The sequence below is a fragment of the Telmatherina bonti genome (assembly GCF_933228915.1).
Source record: "Telmatherina bonti genome assembly, chromosome: 8".
Taxonomy (NCBI): Eukaryota; Metazoa; Chordata; class Actinopteri; order Atheriniformes; family Telmatherinidae; genus Telmatherina; species Telmatherina bonti.
Genome location: NC_136626.1, coordinates 7681560 through 7703854, shown reverse-complemented (window position 1 = coordinate 7703854; position 22295 = coordinate 7681560). Strand labels below are relative to the sequence as shown.

The following is a 22295-nucleotide window of genomic DNA, read 5'->3' as shown; positions in this document are numbered from 1 at the left end:
ACCTGCAGCATTGAAAAATGTGATGTTAATGGCTGTAATGTTACAAACTAGAGCAGAGTTGAGTGATGACAGTAGTACTACTTAACAGTCATTTACTACACCAGACAATGAAGGTCAGATGCTGCAAACTAAGTGTATGGCTGGTCAGTATTTTGAGTTTTTGAAGATTATTTCTAGATTAAAGATAAGATAATATTGCTAACTGGAATGGACCAGGCCTAATGCTGGGAAAAACATAAAAAAACATAACTTGAAAAGGTGAGGCTGAACTTGATAAGGTACAAAAATAGACCAGAACTGAAGGGTACAGAAATGTCTCTCAAAAGAGTACACCCCCAGTGACAAGCATTTGTACCTTTTTAGGTACAAGATGGTACCTCTATTTTTGAGTGTGAAGGGCTTGTGGGAAGGCCAACCGGTTTGACTGGTTTTGGTCAAAGCAGCACATCTGGACTCGCCGCAGGTAATTTCATCCTCTCCCAAATACTGGAGACAGGATCATCATCGGCTCCTGAATCTTCTAACATGTGTATCTGTGACTGACACACACCTGGCAGCGCTTCAATCTCATAACAAGCATGAACGTTCAACAGAAGTGTAAACCTTACAAGTAACTTACTGGTCAGCCTTCTTTAACTGTGTACAACACAACACACACAGGAGGCGTTAGAAATAACAACTACACACATTCCCTCACCTTTCACACGAAGTTTATAATAAATAAGAAAGCAAAGTTTATTCTTACTCTGCTGTAAAAGTTAGTGTGGATTCTCTGTCATCCAGGTGGAGATTAAAATGAAATGAGGATGGGGTAGTATTAATAAGATTAATGCTTCCAACTCCAATTTTCTTTTCTTTTTTAAATGAAATGTGCCACAGTGGTTGTGTTGTAGTAGTTGTTGTTTTTTGGATTTGCCGATATAATATGGAAAAGAAAAGAGAATGAAAAATGTTGAAATGAAAAACTAAGATTAAGAGCAACAACTGGACAAAAGAATCCCAGTTGCCACCAGTTTATCACTGGAAATAAAGTGAGTTTGGTTATAATAGCCTAAACAAACATAATCAGGTATTTAAAATAAAAAACAAAGCAATAAGATTCTTAACAAAAAGCCTGTTCCAGAAAACCAGCTTTGCCTGGGTTTTGATGTAACTGGAACCAGTTGGACCAGTTTTAAATGATTAGTAACAATGATAATTATATTAAACCTAATCTTTTGGTTATTTCACATTAAATCTGATCAGCGCGTGTGTCTGAACAGAGTCTCCACCTCAGTAGTTCCAGCTGGTGGACTCTGTGGGTCTTAGTGGAACTGCAAGTCCCAGAGATCCCAGCAGCACCAGCGGTCCTCCTGGGGCCACCGCTTCACCAACATGGCAGCGCCGTCCACAAACACACGCGGGCTCCTGGAGCGGTCCATCCGGGCCCGGGTCCCCCCGCTGCTCACCGACCTCTACCAGTTCACCATGGCGTACGCGTACTGGCGGGCGGGCCGGCACCGGGAGCGCGCCGTGTTCGAGCTCTTCTTCCGGGACAACCCGTTCGGCGGCGGCTTCTCGCTCTTCGGGGGTCTGCAGGACTGCCTGCTGTTCCTGTGCAGCTTTCGCTTCTCAGACCAAGGTGAGAGGAATAGTTTACCTGAAACAGAACCGAGATGAGGGGGGAAAACAGCGCAGCTTGTTGCGGATCAGGAGGTTTTGCGCGTTCCTGCGCCGTGCACACCGGGCCGGTTGCGCAACACCTCACCGTGAGACCCGGCGGGGGGTGTCGGTGGGAAAACGTGAGAGCTGCAGTCCTTTCTGCACACTTCGACCTTTAACTTTGAACCTGAGCACCAAGAATAATCCGTGAAGGACGGTGCTGTGAAGATCAGGAGGCATGTGCACGTAAAGCAGCTGCGCGTGGCATGCCGTGAAAGTTCACGGTAATGAAACTTCATCCTGCCAGGTTGTTTGGTTTTTTATTCACTGTTCGGGACATGCAAAGTAGACTGCTTTAGAAAAACAACAGAACTTTCACTAGAATATGTATTGGTTTATAATGATTCCTGCTTACTGGATTATTAATTATATAATAACATGTTTGCAGATGAAAACTGTAATAATATGCTAACTTTATTCACACAAAAGCTTGGAAAATTTCTCAAATGCAATAGAAAATCAAAGTCTGTAAGTTATTAATTTGTTTTGAACTTATTTATCCAACACAAGTCTAGTTATTTTGAACGTCTTCAATGACCAACTTTATTCTGTTTAAAAATATATAAATGAATATAACATTTGATACAAACACCTCCCGTGGGCTCACCATCTGCGGGAGGAGCCGTAGGGGTCGGGTGCAGTGTGAGCTGGGCGGCAGCAAGGGGCGGGGACCCTGGCGGTCCGATCCCCGGCTGCAGAAGCTGGCTCTAGGGACGTGGAACGTCACCTCTCTGGTGGGGAAGGAGCCTGAGCTTGTGCATGAGGTTGAGCGGTTCCGGCTAGATATAGTTGGACTCACCTCAACGCATGGCTTGGGCTCTGGAACCAGAACCCTCGAAAGGGGCTGGACTTTCTTCCACTCTGGAGTTGCTCATGGTGAGAGGCGCTGAGCAGGTGTGGGCATTCTCATCAGCCCCCAGCTTGGTGCCTGCACGTTGGGGTTTACCCCGGTGGATGAAAGGGTAGTTTCCCTCCGCCTCCGGGTGGGGGGACGGGTCCTGACTGTTGTCTGTGCTTATGCACCGAACAGCAGTTCAGAGTACCCACCCTTTCTGGAGTCCTTGGAGGGAGTGCTGGAGGGTGCTCCTTCTGGGGACTCCATTGTTCTGCTGGGGGACTTCAATGCTCACGTGGGCAATGACAGTGAGACCTGGAGGGGAGTGATTGGGAGGCATGGTCCCCCCCCTCTGAACCTAAATGGTGTTTTGTTATTGGACTTCTGTGCTCGTCATGGATTGTCCATAACGAACACCATGTTCCAACATAAGAGTGTCCATAAGTACACCTGGCATCAGGATTCCCTGGGCCGCAGTTCGATGATCGATTTTGTAGTCGTATCGTCGGACCTGCGGCCACATGCCTTGGACACTCGGGTGAAGGGGGGGACGGAGCTTCAACTGATCACCCTCTGGTGGTGAGTTGGCTCAGATGGTGGGAGAGGAGGCCGGTCAGACCTGGCAGGCCCAAATGTGTTGTGAGGGTCTGCTGGGAACGTCTGGCCCCGTCAGAGCGAGCTTCAACTCCCACCTTCAGCAGAGCTTCAACCATGTCCCGAGTGAGGCGGGGGACATTGAGTCCGAATGGGCTGTGTTCCGTGCCTCTATTGCTGAGGCGGCCAGCCGGAGCTGTGGCTGCAAGGTCGTTGGTGCCTGTCGTGGCGGTAATCCCAGGACTTGTTGGTGGACACCAGCAGTGAGGGATGTCAAGCTGAAGAAGGAGTCCTATCGGGCCTTCTTGGCCTGTGGGACTCTGGAGGCAGCTGATGGGTACCGGCGGGCTAAGCGGCATGCGGCTTCGACTGTTGCCGAGGCAAAAACTCGGGCATGGGAGGAGTTCGGCGAGGCCATGGAGAAAGACTTCCGGACGGCTTCGAGGAGATTCTGGTCCACCATCCGGCGGCTCAGGAGGGGGAAGCAGTGCTCCATCAATACTGTGTACAGTGGAGGTGGGGAGCTGCTGACCTCAACTCGGGACGTAGTGGGTCGGTGGAAGGAATACTTCGAAGACCTCCTCAATCCTACCAACACGTCTTCCGATGAGGAAGCAGAGCTGGTGGACTCAGGGGTGGACTCTCCTATCTCTGGGGCTGAAGTCGCTGAGGTGGTCTAAAAGCTCCTTGGCGGCAAGGCCCCGGGGGTGGATGAGATCCGCCCGGAGTTCCTTAAGGCTCTGGATGCTGTGGGGCTGTCCTGGCTGACACGCCTCTGCAGCATTGCGTGGACATCGGGGGCAGTACCGCTGGATTGGCAGACTGGGGTGGTGGTCTCCCTTTTTAAGAAGGGGGACCGGAGGGTGTGTTCCAAATACAGGGGAATCACACTCCTCAGCCTCCCTGGTAAGGTCTATTCAGGGGTCCTGGAGAGGAGGGTCCGCCGGATAGTCGAATCCCGGATTGAGGAGGAGCAGTGTGGTTTTCGTCCTGGTCGCGGAACAGTGGACCAGCTCTATACCCTCTCTGGGGTCCTGGAGGGGGCATGGGAGTTTGCCCAACCAGTCTACATGTGTTTTGTGGACCTGGAGAAGGCATTCGACCGTGTCCCCCGGGGGCTCCTGTGGGGGGTACTCCGGGAGTATGGGGTACCGGACCCCCTTGTAAGGGCTGTCCGGTCCCTGTACGACAGGTGTCAGAGCTTGGTCCGCATTGCCGGTCGTAAGTCGGATTCGTTTCCGGTTAGGGTTGGACTCCGCCAAGGCTGCCCTTTATCACCGATACTGTTCATAACTTATATGGACAGAATTTCTAGTCGCAGCCGAGGTGTTGAGGGGATCCGACTTGGTGGCCTCAGGATTGGGTCCCTGCTTTTTGCGGATGACGTGGTCCTGTTGGCTTCATCTGGTCGTGATCTCCAGCTCTCACTTGAGCGATTCGCGGCCGAGTGTGAATTGGCTGGGATGAGAATCAGCACCTCCAAATCTGAGACCATGGTCCTCAGCCGGAATAGGGTGGATTGCCCTCTCCGGGTCGGGAGTGAGGTCCTGCCTCAAGTGGAGGAGTTTAAATATCTCGGGGTCTTGTTCACGAGTGAGGGAAGGATGGAGCGCGAGATCGACAAGCGGATCGGTGTGGCGTCTGCAGTAATGCGGGCTCTGCGCCGGTCTGTCGTGGTGAAGAAGGAGCTGAGCCAGAAGGCGAAGCTCTCGATTTACCAGTCGATCTACGTTCCTACCCTCACCTATGGTCATGAGCTGTGGGTTGTGACCGAAAGAACGAGATCTCGTATACAGGCGGCTGAAATGGGTTTCCTCCGCAGGGTGGCCGGGCTCACCCTTAGAGATAGGGTGAGGAGCTCGGTCATCCGGGAGGGGCTCAGAGTAGAGCCGCTGCTCCTCCGCATTGAGAGGAACCAGTTGAGGTGGCTCGGGCATCTGGTCAGGATGCCTCTTGGACCTCCCTGGTGAGGTGTTCCAGGCACGTCCCTCTGGGAGGAGACCCCGGGGAAGACCCAGGACACGCTGGAGGGATTATATCTCTCGGCTGGCCTGGGAATGCCTCGGGATCCCCCCCGCAGAGTTGGCAAATGTGGCTGGGGAGAGGGAAGTCTGGGCTTCCCTGCTTAGGCTGCTGCCCCGCGACCCGACCCCGGATAAGCGGCAGAAGATGGATGGTTGGATGGATGGATTTGATACAAACTATGTTAAAGATTGAGGACAGAGACAAAAAAAAAAAAAACCAAGCATATAAAAAGAATATGCAGTAACATGGTTCTATGCCTATGCGGATGTGGATAAAACTGCAGTTCCCCCTTCATCCACTAGGGGCTCCAAAACAGAGTGAATCCCCATAGACTCCCATGTTAAAAAGACCAACTTCACAGCAGAAATAAACATGTTTACAGCAGAAATAAACATGTTAACAGCCTGGTTCAAAAATCCATTTTAGATTTAATTTACCTTCATGACAACTGTGGGGGGAGTGAATTTTTTTTCTAACTCGCCCATTCATTCATTCATTTTCCGAACCGCTTATTCCAATTCAGGGTCGCGGGGAAGCTGGAGCCTATCCCAGCCGGCTTTGGGCGACAGGCAGGGTACACCCTGGACAGCTCGCCAGTCCATCGCAGGGCCACACACAGAGAGACAAACAACCACTCACGCTCACACTCACTCCTAGGGGCAATTTAGAGTGACCAATTAACCTATCATGCATGTGTTTGGATGGTGGGAGGAAGCCGGAGGACCTGGAGAGAACCCATGCACGGGGAGAACATGCAAACTCCGCGCAGAAAGGCCACTGACCAAACCAGCCAAGGATCGAACCAGTGACCTTCTTGCTGTGAGGCCACAGTGCTAACCACTACGCCACCGTGCAGCCCCTAACTCGCCCATTTAAAAGTAATTTAATCTCGAAGTTCGGCATATTTAGGGGCGTGTCTTTTTGATTGACAGGTACCCAATCTCCCACTTCAAGTCAGAAGAACATAGAGCAACCGCGGTTTTTAGCCGGTTAACAACGTGACTTAGCTTTAGCCTGCTTACCTCCGTTAGCTGGTCAGCTGCTGTTATCTCCAGGTTAGCTCAGTTAGCGCTTAGCTACAGAAAGCTCGGAGTTTGCTCGATGTCAATCATCCACCATGACGCTCACAGCCCCCTTCTCAACTCCACCTCTTTGCCCATATTTGTATTTTCCGAGCGTGACGACGCACATGCCCCTGCCAAGATGGTGATGGTAGGAACCGCCCACCGAGCTTCAGTTCAGCTCTTCAGAAACCTACGGGTGACGTCACGGAGGCTCCGCCCATCTTTTTTTTTTACACAGTTTATGCTCCTGTAACACTGAGGGGGAGCTCTGTAAAACAGTCCACTTTAGGATATACTGTTCTGTACAGGAGTCTGATGTTTCCTAAATAAAAAGAAAAGCATTCATTTCTCAGCGTTACGTATTTATGCACTTATTTAGTTAAATTTCCCAAACATATCCTTTTGAGACCATTTTGAAGATTCCTTCTGCAGTTATTCATTGTGTCTGCGCTTGTCAACAGACAAGGAATAACCACCCTTACTGTATACTGAAGGGGTTCGCAAGATGTTACTGTAATATAAAACAGTTTTACAGCCCAGGTAGCTGTTTTCACTTCTAAATTAGGTTAGGCTAATAAGTATGACTGTACCTTATTAATCATTAGTGTGTTTTATGATTTTGATGATTACGAGTGTGTCTGAACTAAGACTTTTTTCTTTTTTCTTTCTTTTTTTTTTATTGAAACTGGCTCACTTCAGAAGCAGCCGGGCTGTTTTTGCTGTGTTCCATGAGACACCTGATTGGTGGCCACTTCATTTGCTTTTTGTGGTTGTTAAAAAATAACTTTTAAAACATTTTAGTCAATTTTTGATTTTGTTTCAATCCATGAGTAAAAATGAAACACCAGGAAAAAGATAAGAGATAACAATGATAAACAGCAAAGTGACTGAGGTCAGTAATAAAGAAGATGATTCTGGTTTTAACCACAGTTTCATGCAATGATGCATGTCTATGCATGTGCACGTCGGCTTTGGTCTTTCAGTATCTACAGATCAGGACAGGACGGAAACTGTTGGATGATTGGAGCTTTCAAGACTTGAGGCAGCGTTTCAGACACTGTGATCATTACATCATGGATTCAGGGGGATGTTTCTGGATGCAAAATCCTCTCAGATGGACAGAAAGTCAGTAAACTTGTGTTCAGATGAGTTTATTCTTTTGGTAAAACTGACGTCTGTTTCCATCAGCTGTGGTGGAAGGGGGGGTGGGGGTCAGTGTCCTTTAGAGCTGCACCGTACATCGTAATCACAACGCACATGTGTGCAAAATCACAATGAACGTCGAGGCAAATGAACCTGAAGTTCTCATCAATTTCAGGCGTACCTGACACACTGGTTTGTTTATTTTTAAAGGCAATAAACAAACCTTTTTCTAAACCATAATTAACTTTATCACATGACAGAGTGAAACATGTAATCAGGATCTAGCACAGTAACAGCAGGCAATAAAAGATAACCAGAAAAACAGACAAAAAGCATATTCATTTACAAAAAGAGATTAGATCAGCGCAGGTTAACTGTGAACAACAATAATTTATCCATTTTAAATTCCTGTATTTTTTTCATATCACAGGGTTAGAAAAAGTCACAATGTTAGTTTTGTCCAGCAACGTGCAGCGTCACGGTGTCCATCGAGGCCTTCTAATCTGTAAAGCTACTGTTGATGCACTTCAGGAGGCATTTTTTGCATGTTTGTTTACATTATCATGTAATTGCAATCACAGTTCTGAAGCGTGAGGACGTGTCGGCACACACTGCATGCTGTCTATACGGACATAAATATGGATCCTACGTTTGTTATCAGTCCATTCTGTCCCTCGTTTACATTCTTACCGTGTCCCGACTTCTTTGCTGCAGATTTCAGACATCCGTCTCACTTCAGAGACGTAACAGAAGGTGAAATGCCACATGATCGTTCAGACGGAGGTCACTTTGAAAAAGATTGGATATGAATATCTATCTAGCACCACAGGACAACATCCGCGTGGTTTCAGACACATAGACCTGCCTCCAGACTGTCCACTGAATGATTATTGAATTATTTAATTTGAATAAATTAATCCAGAAATTCTGCGATGGACTGGCGAGGTGTGCAGGGTGTATCCTCCCTTTCGCCCAAAGACTGCTGGGATAGGCTCCAGCTTCCCTGCAACCCTTCATCGGACTCAGAGGTTAGGATGATGAATGTATGAATAATCCAGAAATTGGTGAAATAAATAAAACACAAAAGCAAGACTCAGTTAAGTTACTGTCAGACATATTGAGTTTCTTAGAGGTGGAAGGAAGATGTCTGTTTGTTTTCTACCTCCTCATCCTATCAGAAAGCACGGAAAAGCAGAAACAAGCATGTATGTGTGGATTTATGCAGCTGGACAGAAGCCATTAATAACGACAACAATGTCAGGCTTACCAAGATATGAATTTAATAAGACACATAATCAGACATTTTGCTTTCTGGGACATTTTATATTTTTAAACATTTGTTTGAACATGTGGAGCAATGTTTTCATTTCCTCTGTGGAACTTTTCCACAAACTGACTCTTTTTTTTCACATTTTAGATGAAAGGCGCCAGAAAAAAGAAAAGCTATATCTCCCTTTCCAAACCGCTAGAAAGTCTCTTTAAAAGGAAGCAAATAGAAACACAACTATCTGAGTGCTGCTGCCTCAGATTTTGTTTGCTCTGCGAAGATGCTGGAAGTGTTGATGTATTATAATCTGTATTATGTAGTAATACAGTTTCTTTACATCATTCTTTACATCATGTTTATACTTGAGAGGAAAGCCGCTCCTCTATCCAGTCCTGACATCATAAGTGGCTTAAACCGCTCAGTTAAAGAAAACTACGTTTTTCCTGTGAAATACCTGAGTAAACAGACTTCTACGTTTCCCTGTCAGCAGCTCAGAACTGCCATCATGCTTCATACGTGCGTGATGTTTGTGATTCATACTGGAGCTCCGAACATGTTGGGTTTTATTACAGTCACACTGCTGATGCTGGATTAGATTAGCTTTATATTCGATTTACCTCTCACTGTGTGTGTGTGTGTGTGTGTGTGTGATGAGAGAGGACATGTGAGGTTAACACTGTGCGGTTTTGGATCCAGATGTGGAGTTCCTGCGCTCTGTCCTGCCCCCCACCACCGACGCCGCCTTCTTCCAGTTTCTACGAAGCCTCGACTGTTCAGGCGTGACGCTGCGCTCCGTCCCAGAGGGCAGCGTGGTGTTTGCCAGGGTGAGCTGCAGGGAGGAATGTGTTGGTGAGGATATGAAGAGGGGAGAAGATGGGTGACGGTGCTGCATGTCTAATATCTGCAGGTGCCTCTGATGGAGGTGGAGGGTCCGCTGGCTGTGGTCCAACTGCTGGAAACCAGTTTACTTTGTCTGGTGAATTATGCCAGGTAACAACGCCCACACAGCTGTTTTTGTCACTTCAAAGGAAGTTTTATTTGCATTAGTTTCCAACCTGCTGATAAAAAAGCTGACGTTGGTACAACGAAGTGACTCTTGTGTGGTGTCTTCCTGCATGACAGCAGTCTGATGGCAGAGGCAGCTGCTCAGAGCATCCCCAGTCTGACAAACCACACTAGACACGTTTATTTTTCATAACAACACTTCACTTTACAGCAGCGTTTAGCTTTACAGCATTACATTACATGCTAGCAACTGGATATCAACACACTGGCTGTGGTTCATGCAACAAGAAGATCAATGAAGAGATTATTTCTGGAAACGAGGACAAGAAGAATAGAAGAGGCAACTTTTACTGACTGGGGAGCTCAGAGAAGAGACAGGAAGCAAGATGGATGCTGAACAATAATATGTAATAATAATAATGTGTTTTTTTATAATGCACTTTACATTCTAAAAAGAATCTAAACGTGCAGATTTAACAGCTTAAAAAAAGCATAAAAACACAAGCTTATCCAGAATTAAAATACACCAAACTAGCCTTCGTTAGAGAGCAAATCGGTAAGAAAATCTGCCAAAGCTCAGAGGTTGAGCTTTAAACCTACTAAACTTAATTCTGACAGATCTTTGCCCTAAATGACGGCTAACAGTTCATTTATGTTAGACGCAAAGCCGTACATGCAGGCGGACAGGCAGTTTCGTCCTTCTCCTGCGTCGGTTACGTTTAGCTTAGCTTAGCTATCTGTCACTTGACACAGAAAATGGAGCTGTACCGCCAGAAAACGTGAGTTGTACAGCGGACATGCAACCCATGAAAGGAAAAAAACCAGAGAGGAAGAAGATGAACAGGAGGAAGATACGCAAACTGCCAAATAAATAAAAAAACACCCGAGGAAGATGCAGAAGAAGTTGAGGAGAACGGCAAACTCTGTGATTTTAGTCTTTCATTGCGGTACTATGGAGAGAAATTTGTTTCTTTACTATCCAATCAAATAAGTTAGATTTGAAACCAAAAATTATTTTTTAAAAGCAAAAAAAAAAAAGGGGAGGAATCAATTCTTTGTTGGAGATAGAAACAAATTAGGTTCCAATTAAAAAAAATATATATATTTGAGAAAGCATACTTCTCCAGCTTTAATCAAATCTAATGTTTTCAATCAAAACTGCTGTTTTCTTCAATCAAAACTAATGTTTGTAAGTCAAAAGTTACAACCACTGTGCATAAAAATAAGTCCTCCTTACAGTTAAAAACATTTGCTTACAAGTTCTAAAGTTTTGGTTGGGAATTTACCTGCATTTGAGGGGCGGGGCCTGTGCTGGTGAATGAGAGCAGAGTTTCTATTGGTTGGTTTCACCTGGCTTTGTCGCCAGCTACACCTTCTGCGTTTCACCCATTTCTCTCTTGCTGTCCTGCTTGCTGGTAAGTGGACAGCCTGTTGGCAGGGACGGTCTTTGCTATGGGCAATGTGGGCAACCGCTCAGGGCGCAACCTTTTTGAGGAGCGTCCTAAAAAAAAAAAAAAATCAGCAGTTCTCCAGACTGATACCACGCATTTCCACATCAAGTTAATAAGCGCTACTATCATGTCAACTTGCTGCTGAGTAGGCCTGTACAGGTTGTGTGTGTGTCAGAAGGGGGGGCGGGATGGGAGGGGGGGAGACTCAGCACTGCCCTCTAGTGGATGAACTGACTTAACCATAACAATGTAACAGATGCATGAAAGTATGAGGGCAGGAACTTATGACTCATTTGGAACAGACTTCTACATTTATGTACGTAAGGGAGCAGAAATGGACCTTTATTCAGCATCCTTATGCATCCTGTCTCTTCTCTGAGCTCTCTCCAGCCAGTAAAAGGTAGTCCCCGTCGACTCTTGTCTCATTTTTCCCTGATAATGTTTTCTTGTGTTTGTTTGCTGAAACATGCTGTTGCAGGAGCGTAACGCGGTGCGATAAAACAAAACACAGCGGTCACATGACTCTCCAGACGGAGAACAAAACCATGGGAAGTATTTCTCAGCCTCCGGATGCTGCAGAGAAACATGATGAATGTCAGTTTGCCATCAAAGCTGGTCAGAAGTCCGAAGTTTTAAAGTAGGAAACTTAAAGCGTTGCTTTAAACCTGACAGACTGAGGCGACTGGAATTTGTCTATATTTGCTACAAATGGGTGAAAACACTTGTGTTTCCTTGCAAACCTACTGCTGGACAAGCTGAGGAAATTCTACAACAAAGCACCTTTTTTTTTTTTTTTTTTTTAAAGAAAACTGGTTCCAAAGTTAGAAAAATCTGCTGATTAGTCTTCACTTCTCTCTCATCTTCCTCCTACTGTCATTTCGCTTCTTTTAATATCCCTCGCACAAAGAAAGCAGAAATTCAAATACCTAAATCATCTGATTAAAGAACTAGCTGAAAATAATCCTCAGTAGTTCCTCTGTAGCTGAAGATGTGATTGTTGCAATAGAAGGTGTGATTTGATTAGAAATTTGATGAAAATCCATTCAAATGGTGCAGCAACACGGATGGGATAAAACAGTGTCTAAGTAGAGATCCTCTCATGCTGTAAAACACTTTAACTTCAACCTGAAACTGTCAGCTGCATGTGGACGAATCTCTTCTTCTTGAGCACGAATGCTCGCCTGATTGCAGCACGAATTCACACGGCGTTCTTCCTCATTATGGGTCCAAACACAAAAATTCCTCTTAGATTCTATACAAAAGACTAAAGATAGTTCACAAAATCCTTTCTGGCCATTCGCGGTCACCAGCTGTTTTTCAGATAAGGATCTGAAACCTTTTCAGTTCTGGGATGTGTGAAGATGTTTTCATGGCAGCTATGTGCTGCTTGTTGCATTGCATGGTGTCCTCCCTGTTTCCAGCCTGGTGTGCAGTAACGCTGCACGTTTCCGCCTGGCGGCTGGACCCAAGAGGAAGCTGCTGGAGATGGGCCTCCGCAGGGCTCAGGGACCAGATGGAGGTCTCACCGCCTCACAATACGCATACATCGGAGGTGAATGCCACCTGACATCATCAACATCCAGATTCAGATGGATTTTCCCTCTAAATTTCACCAGCTTCTTTTCTGTCAGGGTTCGATCTCACCAGTAACGTTCAGGCCGGTTTCCTGTTTGGGATCCCCGTCACAGGGACCATGGCGCACTCATATGTCACGTCCTTCACCTCCCTGGAGGAGGTGTGGCCACAGGTGAGTGTTTTTCCACTTCAGGTCATTATTTACAAGCTAAAACTTTCTATTCTACAGTCATCTGCAAGAAGCTTTTCTCCAAAGTAACTCACGTGTGAGAAGAGATGCATTTTTTATTTATTTTTTTGTCTAATGAATCACATTTTATTACTTATTTGTTTTTATCATTCATATTTATGTATTAATTTGTACATAATGTATTTTGTATTTATCTTCATGAATTAATTATTTATTTTAAATGAATTGTTCTTTAATCATTTCCATTGGGTTTTTTTTTTAGTTTTTTTTCTGATTTTATTTTATTTTATTTTATTTTTGTCAGAAAGCCCTATAGGTCAAAGTCCAACAGCACCTATTATTTTGAGGCTCACCCTCGAACAATTTAATTTAATTTAATTTATTTTTTTAATGTATTGTCACATTCTTTTATATTTATTTGTGTTTCAAGTCTTTTTTTCATTTTTTCCCTTATTTATGAAGTATTCTCTTTGTATAAAATAGCATATAAACTCAGTCAGGTTGTTTTTAATTCTTTTTTTTTCTTTTCTTTCTATTCTGTTCGGTTAATGTGCCATCATATAATTTTCTTTCTTTCTTTAATTTCAATTAATTAATTAATTAATTTATTTGTGGTCATTTGACAGCCAACAGTCTCCTAAAATCCAGAAAAAAAGTCTTAATTCTCTGAGGGCCACGAGACAACAGAACTGGAGGTGAATCCAGTAATTTCTGTAACTACCAGTTAGATACACGTTAAAGCCAGTAAGTGCAGCTTCTGGGATGAAAACGTGATCTGGACACACTCCTTTAGCTCCCTTACTGACAACGACCACATGTTCCTGGATGTTGCAGGTTTTTATCTGTTCCAGCTGCAGTTGTTTGGACAGATGTTGGCAGAGGTTTACAGGATGTTAGAAAGAGATTTGATCAACCTTGTCTGGAACTTTATTTATTCTGGAAGTTTATTATTCAGTGTCAAAACTTTTTTTGTTCTGTGATGTGATGCATCCTTCCTAGTAACTATATTAGACTTAGCTACAATAAAAGTTCATTATTTCTAAAGGAACATTGAAATAAGAAAATAAACAAACTACATGGATGCTTTAAAAACTCTCAGTCAGCGATGGGGACGTTCAACTCTGGTGGAAAATCGTTCATTTTCCAGGTGGACTGAAGGGACTAAGTAATAATCAAGTCCAACTTGTTTCTAAGAATGGGATCTCTTAAGCTAAGTTCTTTTTTTCTCATATTTCAACACAAATCGGTTAAAAATACTGTCATGGCTAACAGCTAGCTGTTGTTTACACTGGTAATGTGTTCCTCGTCTTACATTAAGGTACGAAGTCAAACCAAACCAAGGAAAATGTAAATGCATATTGTGCTGAACTTGCTCCAAGAAGGACAAACGAAGGCTTTAGTCAGGTCTAATGACGAGATAAGCAACCAGGGCGGCTGGAGAAGTGCAGCCTGTCTCACAGCAGGTTGGGTTTATTTTTATTAATATTGACCTTCAGGAATTATTAAAGTATTATTTCTTTACATCTATCTGGGTTCTTTAAAATGTCTTCATAGATATTTTGTAGATTTTTATCTGTTTATGTTTTATTGTCCTTCAGTCTCATGCATGAATGTGTGTGATAGTCAATCCTTGCTAATTAAACGGTTAATAACAGGCATTTAAAATCAGAAATATTATGAATAAAGCGTGTAAATAGTTACAGTAAAACAGCAAGAGGAGGTCGGGGTGTGCTGCTCGACTCAGCCTGAGCTGTGTGTTTAATGCAGCGATCCCGGCGTCTCAAACCTGTTTCTCCTCTCAGACCCTCGTGGCAGCGAATAGCGACGCCGATCCAGTCGATGTCATTTCTCTAACCAAAGGCTGGCTGAGACGAGTGTGTGAGCTTCTGGGAGCGGAGTCCGGGAAGATCCACGAGGGCGAGCTGGCTGCGTTCCTGTCGTACGCCATCGCCTACCCTCAGAACTTCCTCCCTGTGATTGACAGCTACAGCATTGCCTGGTAACTCCTGATGCAGTTTTCCATCCTCCACAGTGGAAATGGAAATACTCCTACTGTATTTGATGCCTTCATCCTCATCATTATCTAACATTTATAATCTTCAGAGACAGCGTTGAAAGATGACGTTGATGTGTAATTTAGTGCTCGTACGAGTCGGTGTTTCTACCTCCAGAGGATGGAAATATTCGCAGATGCTTTCAGGACGTCGAGTGTTTTCCAACACACAGGTTGTGTGTGTGCTTTCAGCAGCGGCCTGCTGAACTTCTGCGCCGTGGCGTTGGCGCTGTGTGAGCTTGGCTACAGACCTGCAGGAGTCCGCCTGGACAGCGGAGACCTCTCCGGACAGTCCGTGGAAGTCCGTCGCGTCTTCAGGCTCTGCAGCCAGCAGTGAGTGAGGCGTCGCGGTGCAAGCATGCATCCCTGCGTCTGTTCTTTCATCTGATGTGACTCATCTGGAGGTCTGCTTTGCATCTGATCTCCTCACATCTGCAGCTTCTCCGTCCCTGACTTTGATTCGCTGGTCATCGTGGGGACCAACAACATCTCAGAGCAAAGCCTGGCTGAGCTCAACAGGAAGGTGAGGAAGCAGCGCTGGGCATCATGAAGCATTGCTGTTGTTTGTTTTTTTTGTTCCTGACGGTTCCTGATGGTTCCTGATGGTTTCATGATGGTTCCTGATGGTTCCTGATGGTTCCTGATGGTTTCATGCTGGTTCCTGACGGTTTCATGATGGTTCCTGACGGTTCCTGATGGTTCCTGATGGTTTCATGCTGGTTCCTGACGGTTCATGATGGTTCCTGATGGTTTCATGCTGGTTCCTGACGGTTCATGATGGTTCCTGATGGTTTCATGATGGTTCCTGACGGTTCCTGATGGTTCCTGATGGTTTCATGCTGGTTCCTGACGGTTTCATGATGGTTCCTGACGGTTCCTGATGGTTCCTGACGGTTCCTGATGGTTCCTGATGGTTTCATGATGGTTCCTGATGGTTTCATGATGGTTCCTGATGGTTCCTGATGGTTCCTGATGGTTTCATGCTGGTTCCTGACGGTTTCATGATGGTTCCTGACGGTTCCTGACGGTTCCTGATGGTTCCTGATGGTTTCATGCTGGTTCCTGACGGTTCATGATGGTTCCTGATGGTTTCATGATGGTTCCTGACGGTTCCTGATGGTTTCATGCTGGTTCCTGACGGTTTCATGATGGTTCCTGACGGTTCCTGATGGTTCCTGATGGTTTCATGATGGTTCCTGATGGTTCCTGACAGTTCCTGATGGTTTCATGATGGTTCCTGATGGTTCCTGATGGTTCCTGATGGTTCCTGACGGTTCCTGATGGTTTCATGATGGTTCCTGATGGTTCCCGACGGTTCCTGATGGTTTCATGGTGGTTTCATGATGGTTCCTGATGGTTTCATGATGGTTCCTGATGGTTCCTGACGGTTCCTGATGGTTTCATGGTGGTTTCATGATGGTTCCTGACGGTTCCTGCTGGTTTCATGATGGTTCCTGATGGTTCCCGACGGTTCCTGATGGTTTCATGGTGGTTTCATGATGGTTCCTGACGGTTCCTGCTGGTTTCATGATGGTTCCTGATGGTTCCCGACGGTTCCTGATGGTTTCATGGTGGTTTCATGATGGTTCCTGACGGTTCCTGCTGGTTTCATGATGGTTCCTGATGGTTCATGATGGTTCCTGACAGTTCCTGATGGTTTCATAATGGTTCCTGACGGTTCCTGACGGTTCCTGATGGTTCCTGACGGTTCCTGATGGTTTCATGATGGTTCCTGATGGTTCCTGACGGTTCCTGATGGTTTCATGGTGGTTTCATGATGGTTCCTGATGGTTTCATGATGGTTTCATGATGGTTCCTGATGGTTTCATGATGGTTCCTGACGGTTCCTGACGGTTCCTGATGGTTCCTGATGGTTTCATGATGGTTCCTGATGGTTCCTGACCGTTCCTGATGGTTTCATGATGGTTCCTGACGGTTCCTGATGGTTCCTGACGGTTCCTGATGGTTTCATGATGGTTCCTGATGGTTCCCGACAGTTCCTGATGGTTTCATGATGGTTCCTGATGGTTCCCGACGGTTCCTGATGGTTTCATGGTGGTTTCATGATGGTTCCTGACGGTTCCTGCTGGTTTCATAATGGTTCCTGATGGTTCCCGACGGTTCCTGATGGTTTCATGGTGGTTTCATAATGGTTCCTGACGGTTCCTGATGGTTCCTGACGGTTCCTGATGGTTTCATGATGGTTCCTGATGGTTCCTGACGGTTCCTGATGGTTTCATGGTGGTTTCATGATGGTTCCTGATGGTTTCATGATGGTTTCATGATGGTTCCTGATGGTTTCATGATGGTTCCTGATGGTTCCTGATGGTTTCATGATGGTTCCTGACGGATCCTGACGGTTTCATGGTGGTTTCATGATGGTTACTGATGGTTCATGATGGTTTCATGATGGTTCCTGATGGTTTCATGATGGTTTCATGATGGTTCCTGATGGTTTCATGATGGTTCCTGACGGTTCCTGATGGTTCCTGATGGTTTCATGATGGTTCCTGATGGTTCCTGACGGTTCCTGATGGTTTCATGATGGTTCCTGACGGTTCCTGATGGTTCCTGATGGTTTCATGATGGTTCCTGATGGTTCCCGACGGTTCCTGATGGTTTCATGATGGTTCCTGATGGTTCCCGACGGTTCCTGATGGTTTCATGGTGGTTTCATGATGGTTCCTGACGGTTCCTGATGGTTTCATGATGGTTCCTGATGGTTCATGATGGTTCCTGACGGTTCCTGATGGTTTCATGATGGTTCCTGACGGTTCCTGATGGTTTCTGACGGTTCCTGATGGTTTCATGATGGTTCCTGATGGTTCCTGACGGTTCCTGATGGTTTCATGGTGGTTTCATGATGGTTCCTGATGGTTTCATGATGGTTCCTGATGGTTCCTGATGGTTTCATGATGGTTCCTGATGGGTCCTGACGGTTCCTGATGGTTCCTAACGGTTCCTGATGGTTTCATGATGGTTCCTGAAGCTCTGTGTCTCTGTTTTTCAGGAGAACGAGATCAACATAGTTGGTGTTGGAACACATCTCGTCACCTGCACTAAGCAGCCCTCTCTGGGCTGCGTCTATAAGGTCATTCACCGAACTGAAACACACTGCAGGTCTTTAACGTTGTCATTTTAACATTTCCGTGCTGTTTGTGTGAACACACCAGCTGGTGGAGGCGAGAGGAAGACCCAGGATGAAGATCAGCGAGGACCCAGGGAAAAGCACGGTTCCAGGAAGAAAAGCGGTGTACCGGCTGATGGACGCAGACGGTGAGGACCAGTTTCCACTTCTTTTCTCCAGCAGTGATGAACCTCTAAGGACACTGTTGTCTGCTGCATCTTCTCCTCTGCAGGTCATCCTTTTCTAGACCTGTTGTGTCTGGCGTTGGAGCCTCCTCCAGAGGCAGGATGCCCTCTGAGATGTTACCCTCTGGGCTGCAAAAACTCCCCTGCCTCAGTTACTCCAGCTCAGGTCACCTGCCTGCGTCAGGATGTCTTCACCGAGGGACAGGTGTGGCTGCAGAGTGCTTTCACCTGCCAGACGCTGTCTGTGGCGACTGCTGTTGTTTCCTTTCTCCTAAACAGTCATGTGATATTTACACTTCCTCAGATTCAATGTGTTACTGGAAATTCAGCCAGTTTGGATTTTTATATTCATAAAGGTAGAAAAAATGAGATACGTGGAGATATTTCACCGAGCTACGTTAAAAACATTCAGCATCTACACTGCTCAGTCATAACATCATGACTACCTGCTCAGGTCTGATAACAGTTACCGCCCGGCTTTCAGATGATGTTTCAGCTGCAGCAGGTTGTTTAAGCTCCACTGGTCCGGTGAGCAACTTCTCGTTTGTTAAACAGCCACGCTGAAAGAAACGTCACTTGTTTGTGGAAAAGATGTTGGTTTCAGAAGAGTCAGATCATCGGTATCAAGCAGGGAAAACATCTAAGGAGATGCAGAAATAACTGAATCTGGGTTCAGAACTGTTTAACGTTGATAAAAACTGGAAGAAATGTGGCTGTAAAAAGATTTTAAAGGATGTTGATTGTTGATCAGGGCTGCATTTTTTAGTTGATTCAGGGGACTGAACAGCTACATAGTCATAAGAAAACCTCTAATCTGTGAAGCTAACTGGAGAAAACAGCTTCAGTTTGATGGGGAGCATAAAGACTGGATCTGGACCTGGAACAAGGTCATGCGGTCTGAGGAATCCAGACTGACCCTGTTGCAGAGAGATGGGAGCATCAGGGGAAGAAGATGCAGTTTTTACGCCTGTGTGGGGCAGTCTATGATCTGGGATTGGTGCAGTTGCTCAGGTCTCCTGAATACTACCTGAATATCCTGACTGAGCCGGTAATTCCTTCTGACCAGATGACACGGCCTGATTCCAGAAGGACAGCAGGATTCATGGGGCTCAGATTGTGAAAGCCCGGTTCAGGGAACAGGAAACATCGTTTTCACACATGGATTAGCCTCTTTGTGCATCATCAGTGCCAGATCTTGGTGAAAAATGAATGCAACTCTGGATGGAAATAAATGTTGTGACGCTGCAGAAGCTTCTGGAAACGATGCCCCGGTGAATGCTGCTGAAATCAAAGCTAAAAGCGGTCCAGCTAAATATTAACGTGAGACATTTTTACTGGACGAGCAGCGTGTAACACCAGGCCTGTCACCATAACTAATTTTACTATGCAATTAATTGTCTCAGAAAAGATTGCGATACACGATAATATCGCACTAAACGATTACTGTTGTCATTTTGAGACCATTTTCAACTAAAATAACAATAATGCCATAATGATGCAACTACACCCTTTTAAGTACATACTTTATTTTCTAAAGAACATTTAGCTCAATGTGCAGACTAATTTATGCTCATCCAGTCCCCAGTCTGCTGAAACAGATCAGGGTTTCTCCTGGGGTTTTGGCAACGTGGTGATCTGGAACATATGGTCTATAAACACCATGTAACACAGTTACATAGTCTATGGTCAGCTCATATAAGGGGACATGTTTGGACGGGACCAGAGGTGGAATGGTGAAACTGAATGTCTTTAATGGTCTTCAGTATGTCATTTTTCATGACATTGTAAAGTTGTGGATTTGCCGTTTATAACATGTGTTCATCCAGGCAGATTGTTAATGCTTTTATTTCCCAGCTGGGAAAACTGCAGTAGATGGTTGTGTTTTAGGTGCAGATGGAAGCTTGTTGTATTGCCATGTTTAGTCAATATTCTCTTAAAACAAATGCGGCACTCACTCGGAGGGAGAGAGAAAAGAAACAGATGTGTCCGGCAAACGTATGTTTTTTCTTATCGTGCAATTAATTGACTTATTGCTTGTTGCAACAGGCTTATGTAACAGTGTTGAAGATCCTGCAAGTCAGGAAGTGAACATCCTAAACATGCTCCTTTGCTCTGAGATCTGAAGAACTGGAGGTCAGGTCTACACCTCAAACTCACCATGCTCCGATGAAAGACCGTATTTCTTCACCATCAGATTAATACTGTTAATGATGGCAGGACTAAAGGTTTCCCAGTACAACCTTGCTACATATAGCTTGCTCTCTTCCTACAGTGCATCCTGGTTTTTTCTTTGACAGCAACAAACAGGCACCTGCTTCATCCAACCAGCCCACCGTCTTCCATTGCTCTGTGGTCAGCTTCTGATGCTTTTGGTGTTTTTTGGAGTGGAAACTTCGCCTACATGTGGTTTAAGAACTTCAGACACAACAAACTGCTACGTTCTGTGTTCTAACCTGTAGCTGGAATTTATTACGTCTTAGCCAGCCTCCATGTCCCTCATGTTCCTGCACTGCCCTGTCCACTGCAGAACATTGCTTAGATCTGTAGATTTACCTGTTTTTCTGCTTCCAACACCTTAAAGGACATGTTTACCTGCTGCCTTCCCTGTCAGTGGTCATCTGATTTCTGACTGCCGTTTAATCTAATCCAAAACTAAACATTATGAGCTTTACTGTACTTTTTTTTGTTTTAAGGTCATGCAGCCTTTATGCAGCGCTGCAGAAACTAGAGCAAAGGTCCAGAGCTCCCTCCAGACTCTGAACCCCCGACATAAAAGACTGCAGGAGCCAGACCCTTACACGGTGAGCCACACACTGATCTGCATCAAATGCAAAAGCACATAAGTCAGTTTTTATAAAGACAGAATGATGAGTCCTTCCTTGTGTGACAAATTTCAACCCTGTATTTTTATCTATTTTTTTTTTAAGGTGGCGCTGTCAGAGAAACTCCACAACCTGGTCAAAGAGCTCCAAAAGAGCTGTCGCAGCAACAACAACTTTCTTTTAGCCAACTAAAAACTTTGTTTTCACTCTGTTTTCCAAAGTGCCTTGTTGATGGAACCTGGTCTTTCTGAACCACGTCAGTGTTAACATTGTTTTCATCTAATGGTTTCTCACGTCAATTCCAGCTAAATTTTCTGACTCTTCATCCCTAATGCCTAGTCTGTCATTGACTGCTTTGAAAATGTCCGAGTTCCCTTCAGTATTACAACCAATCAAATTACTTGATCCGTAGTGATCAGACTGAGCGACCCCAGGCCATGGTGTGCAACGCCGCTGCCATCATGTGTTGGGTTTCACCTGGGTGGCGGTCAGTCTCACCTGTCGCTGCCATATGTCCCCCCGCCCTCCCCCGTGTGTCGATCCCATCAGACTGGAGGTTTAAGGAAAGCCTTTATTTTCAGGCTGTGTCAATCCAAAAATCAATAACATCAATACCATTGTTGGTTTTGATATTGATTGATACTGGTGGGGTAACGTCTATCCTTAGAGTGTTGGTATCAGAAAACATGTTTATGTTTGGAAGAATTTTGGCCACTGACGGCCACTGTCCATTCAGGACTTTGCTTGGCATTTGAAGGCACTTCTATACCGTTCTTTACCTCTAGATGTCACCTATTCTTACTTAAAATAAAAGCTGTGAACCTCCATCAGCTGAGGAAAGGATCTCAGAGAAAGCAGGTTTTATTTTTCCATCGGTACATTAGAACTCAAGTCATGTATGCAAACATACCTCAACTTCAGTGATTATTGTGTATTTTTAGGTTTTAAGCTGATTCTACCTTTTAAATATCGCCACAACTTCCCCATGTGTCCCTGGCTCGTTGTTTTCTATAAAAACGCATCATTTAACTGTGGCGCCCTCTAGTGGTGACTCATAGTAATCATACCAGTATCTTTGGCCTAACATCAATTTATTCCAAAAGAAATGTTACAAATGCACGACAGTAACATTTCTGAACTAATGCCATCATTTTGTAATTTATAGCTCAAGAACAGATAGTATTTAAAAGAACATGTTTATATGTAGCAGTTATGTGTGTGACCTCCTCTCTTCTCGTGTTTAACTCGTAAAATCTGA

General features: G+C 45.1%; 1 protein-coding gene across 2 annotated transcripts; it reads left to right on the top strand.

Moving 5' to 3' along the window:
• Positions 1-21957, top strand: naprt (nicotinate phosphoribosyltransferase). Of its 2 annotated transcripts, none has more exons than XM_079245041.1 (13): positions 1-1621; positions 9326-9453; positions 9537-9619; positions 12507-12637; positions 12717-12832; positions 14653-14849; positions 15099-15236; positions 15342-15426; positions 17914-17994; positions 18077-18179; positions 18263-18420; positions 20909-21016; positions 21143-21957. In XM_079245041.1, exons 1-13 carry the CDS (start codon positions 1375-1377, stop codon positions 21227-21229), a joined length of 1662 nt encoding a protein of 553 aa, XP_079101167.1. In that variant the 5' UTR covers positions 1-1374; the 3' UTR covers positions 21230-21957. The 2 variants fall into 2 exon arrangements, with proteins under 2 accessions (XP_079101167.1, XP_079101166.1); XM_079245040.1 differs by having other exon boundaries at positions 2-1621; positions 15096-15236.
• The last annotated feature ends 338 nt before the right edge of the window (positions 21958-22295 follow it).

Bases quoted from the DNA above. Each gene is read 5' to 3' on its own strand.
- naprt (XM_079245040.1), top strand. From the start codon at position 1,375: ATGGCAGCGCCGTCCACAAACACACGCGGGCTCCTGGAGCGGTCCATC. The intron at 14,850-15,095 runs GTAACTCCTGAT...GTGTGCTTTCAG, and splicing joins GACAGCTACAGCATTGCCTG to CAGCGGCCTGCTGAACTTCT. The intron at 18,421-20,908 runs GTGTGGCTGCAG...TTTTGTTTTAAG, and splicing joins ATGTCTTCACCGAGGGACAG to GTCATGCAGCCTTTATGCAG.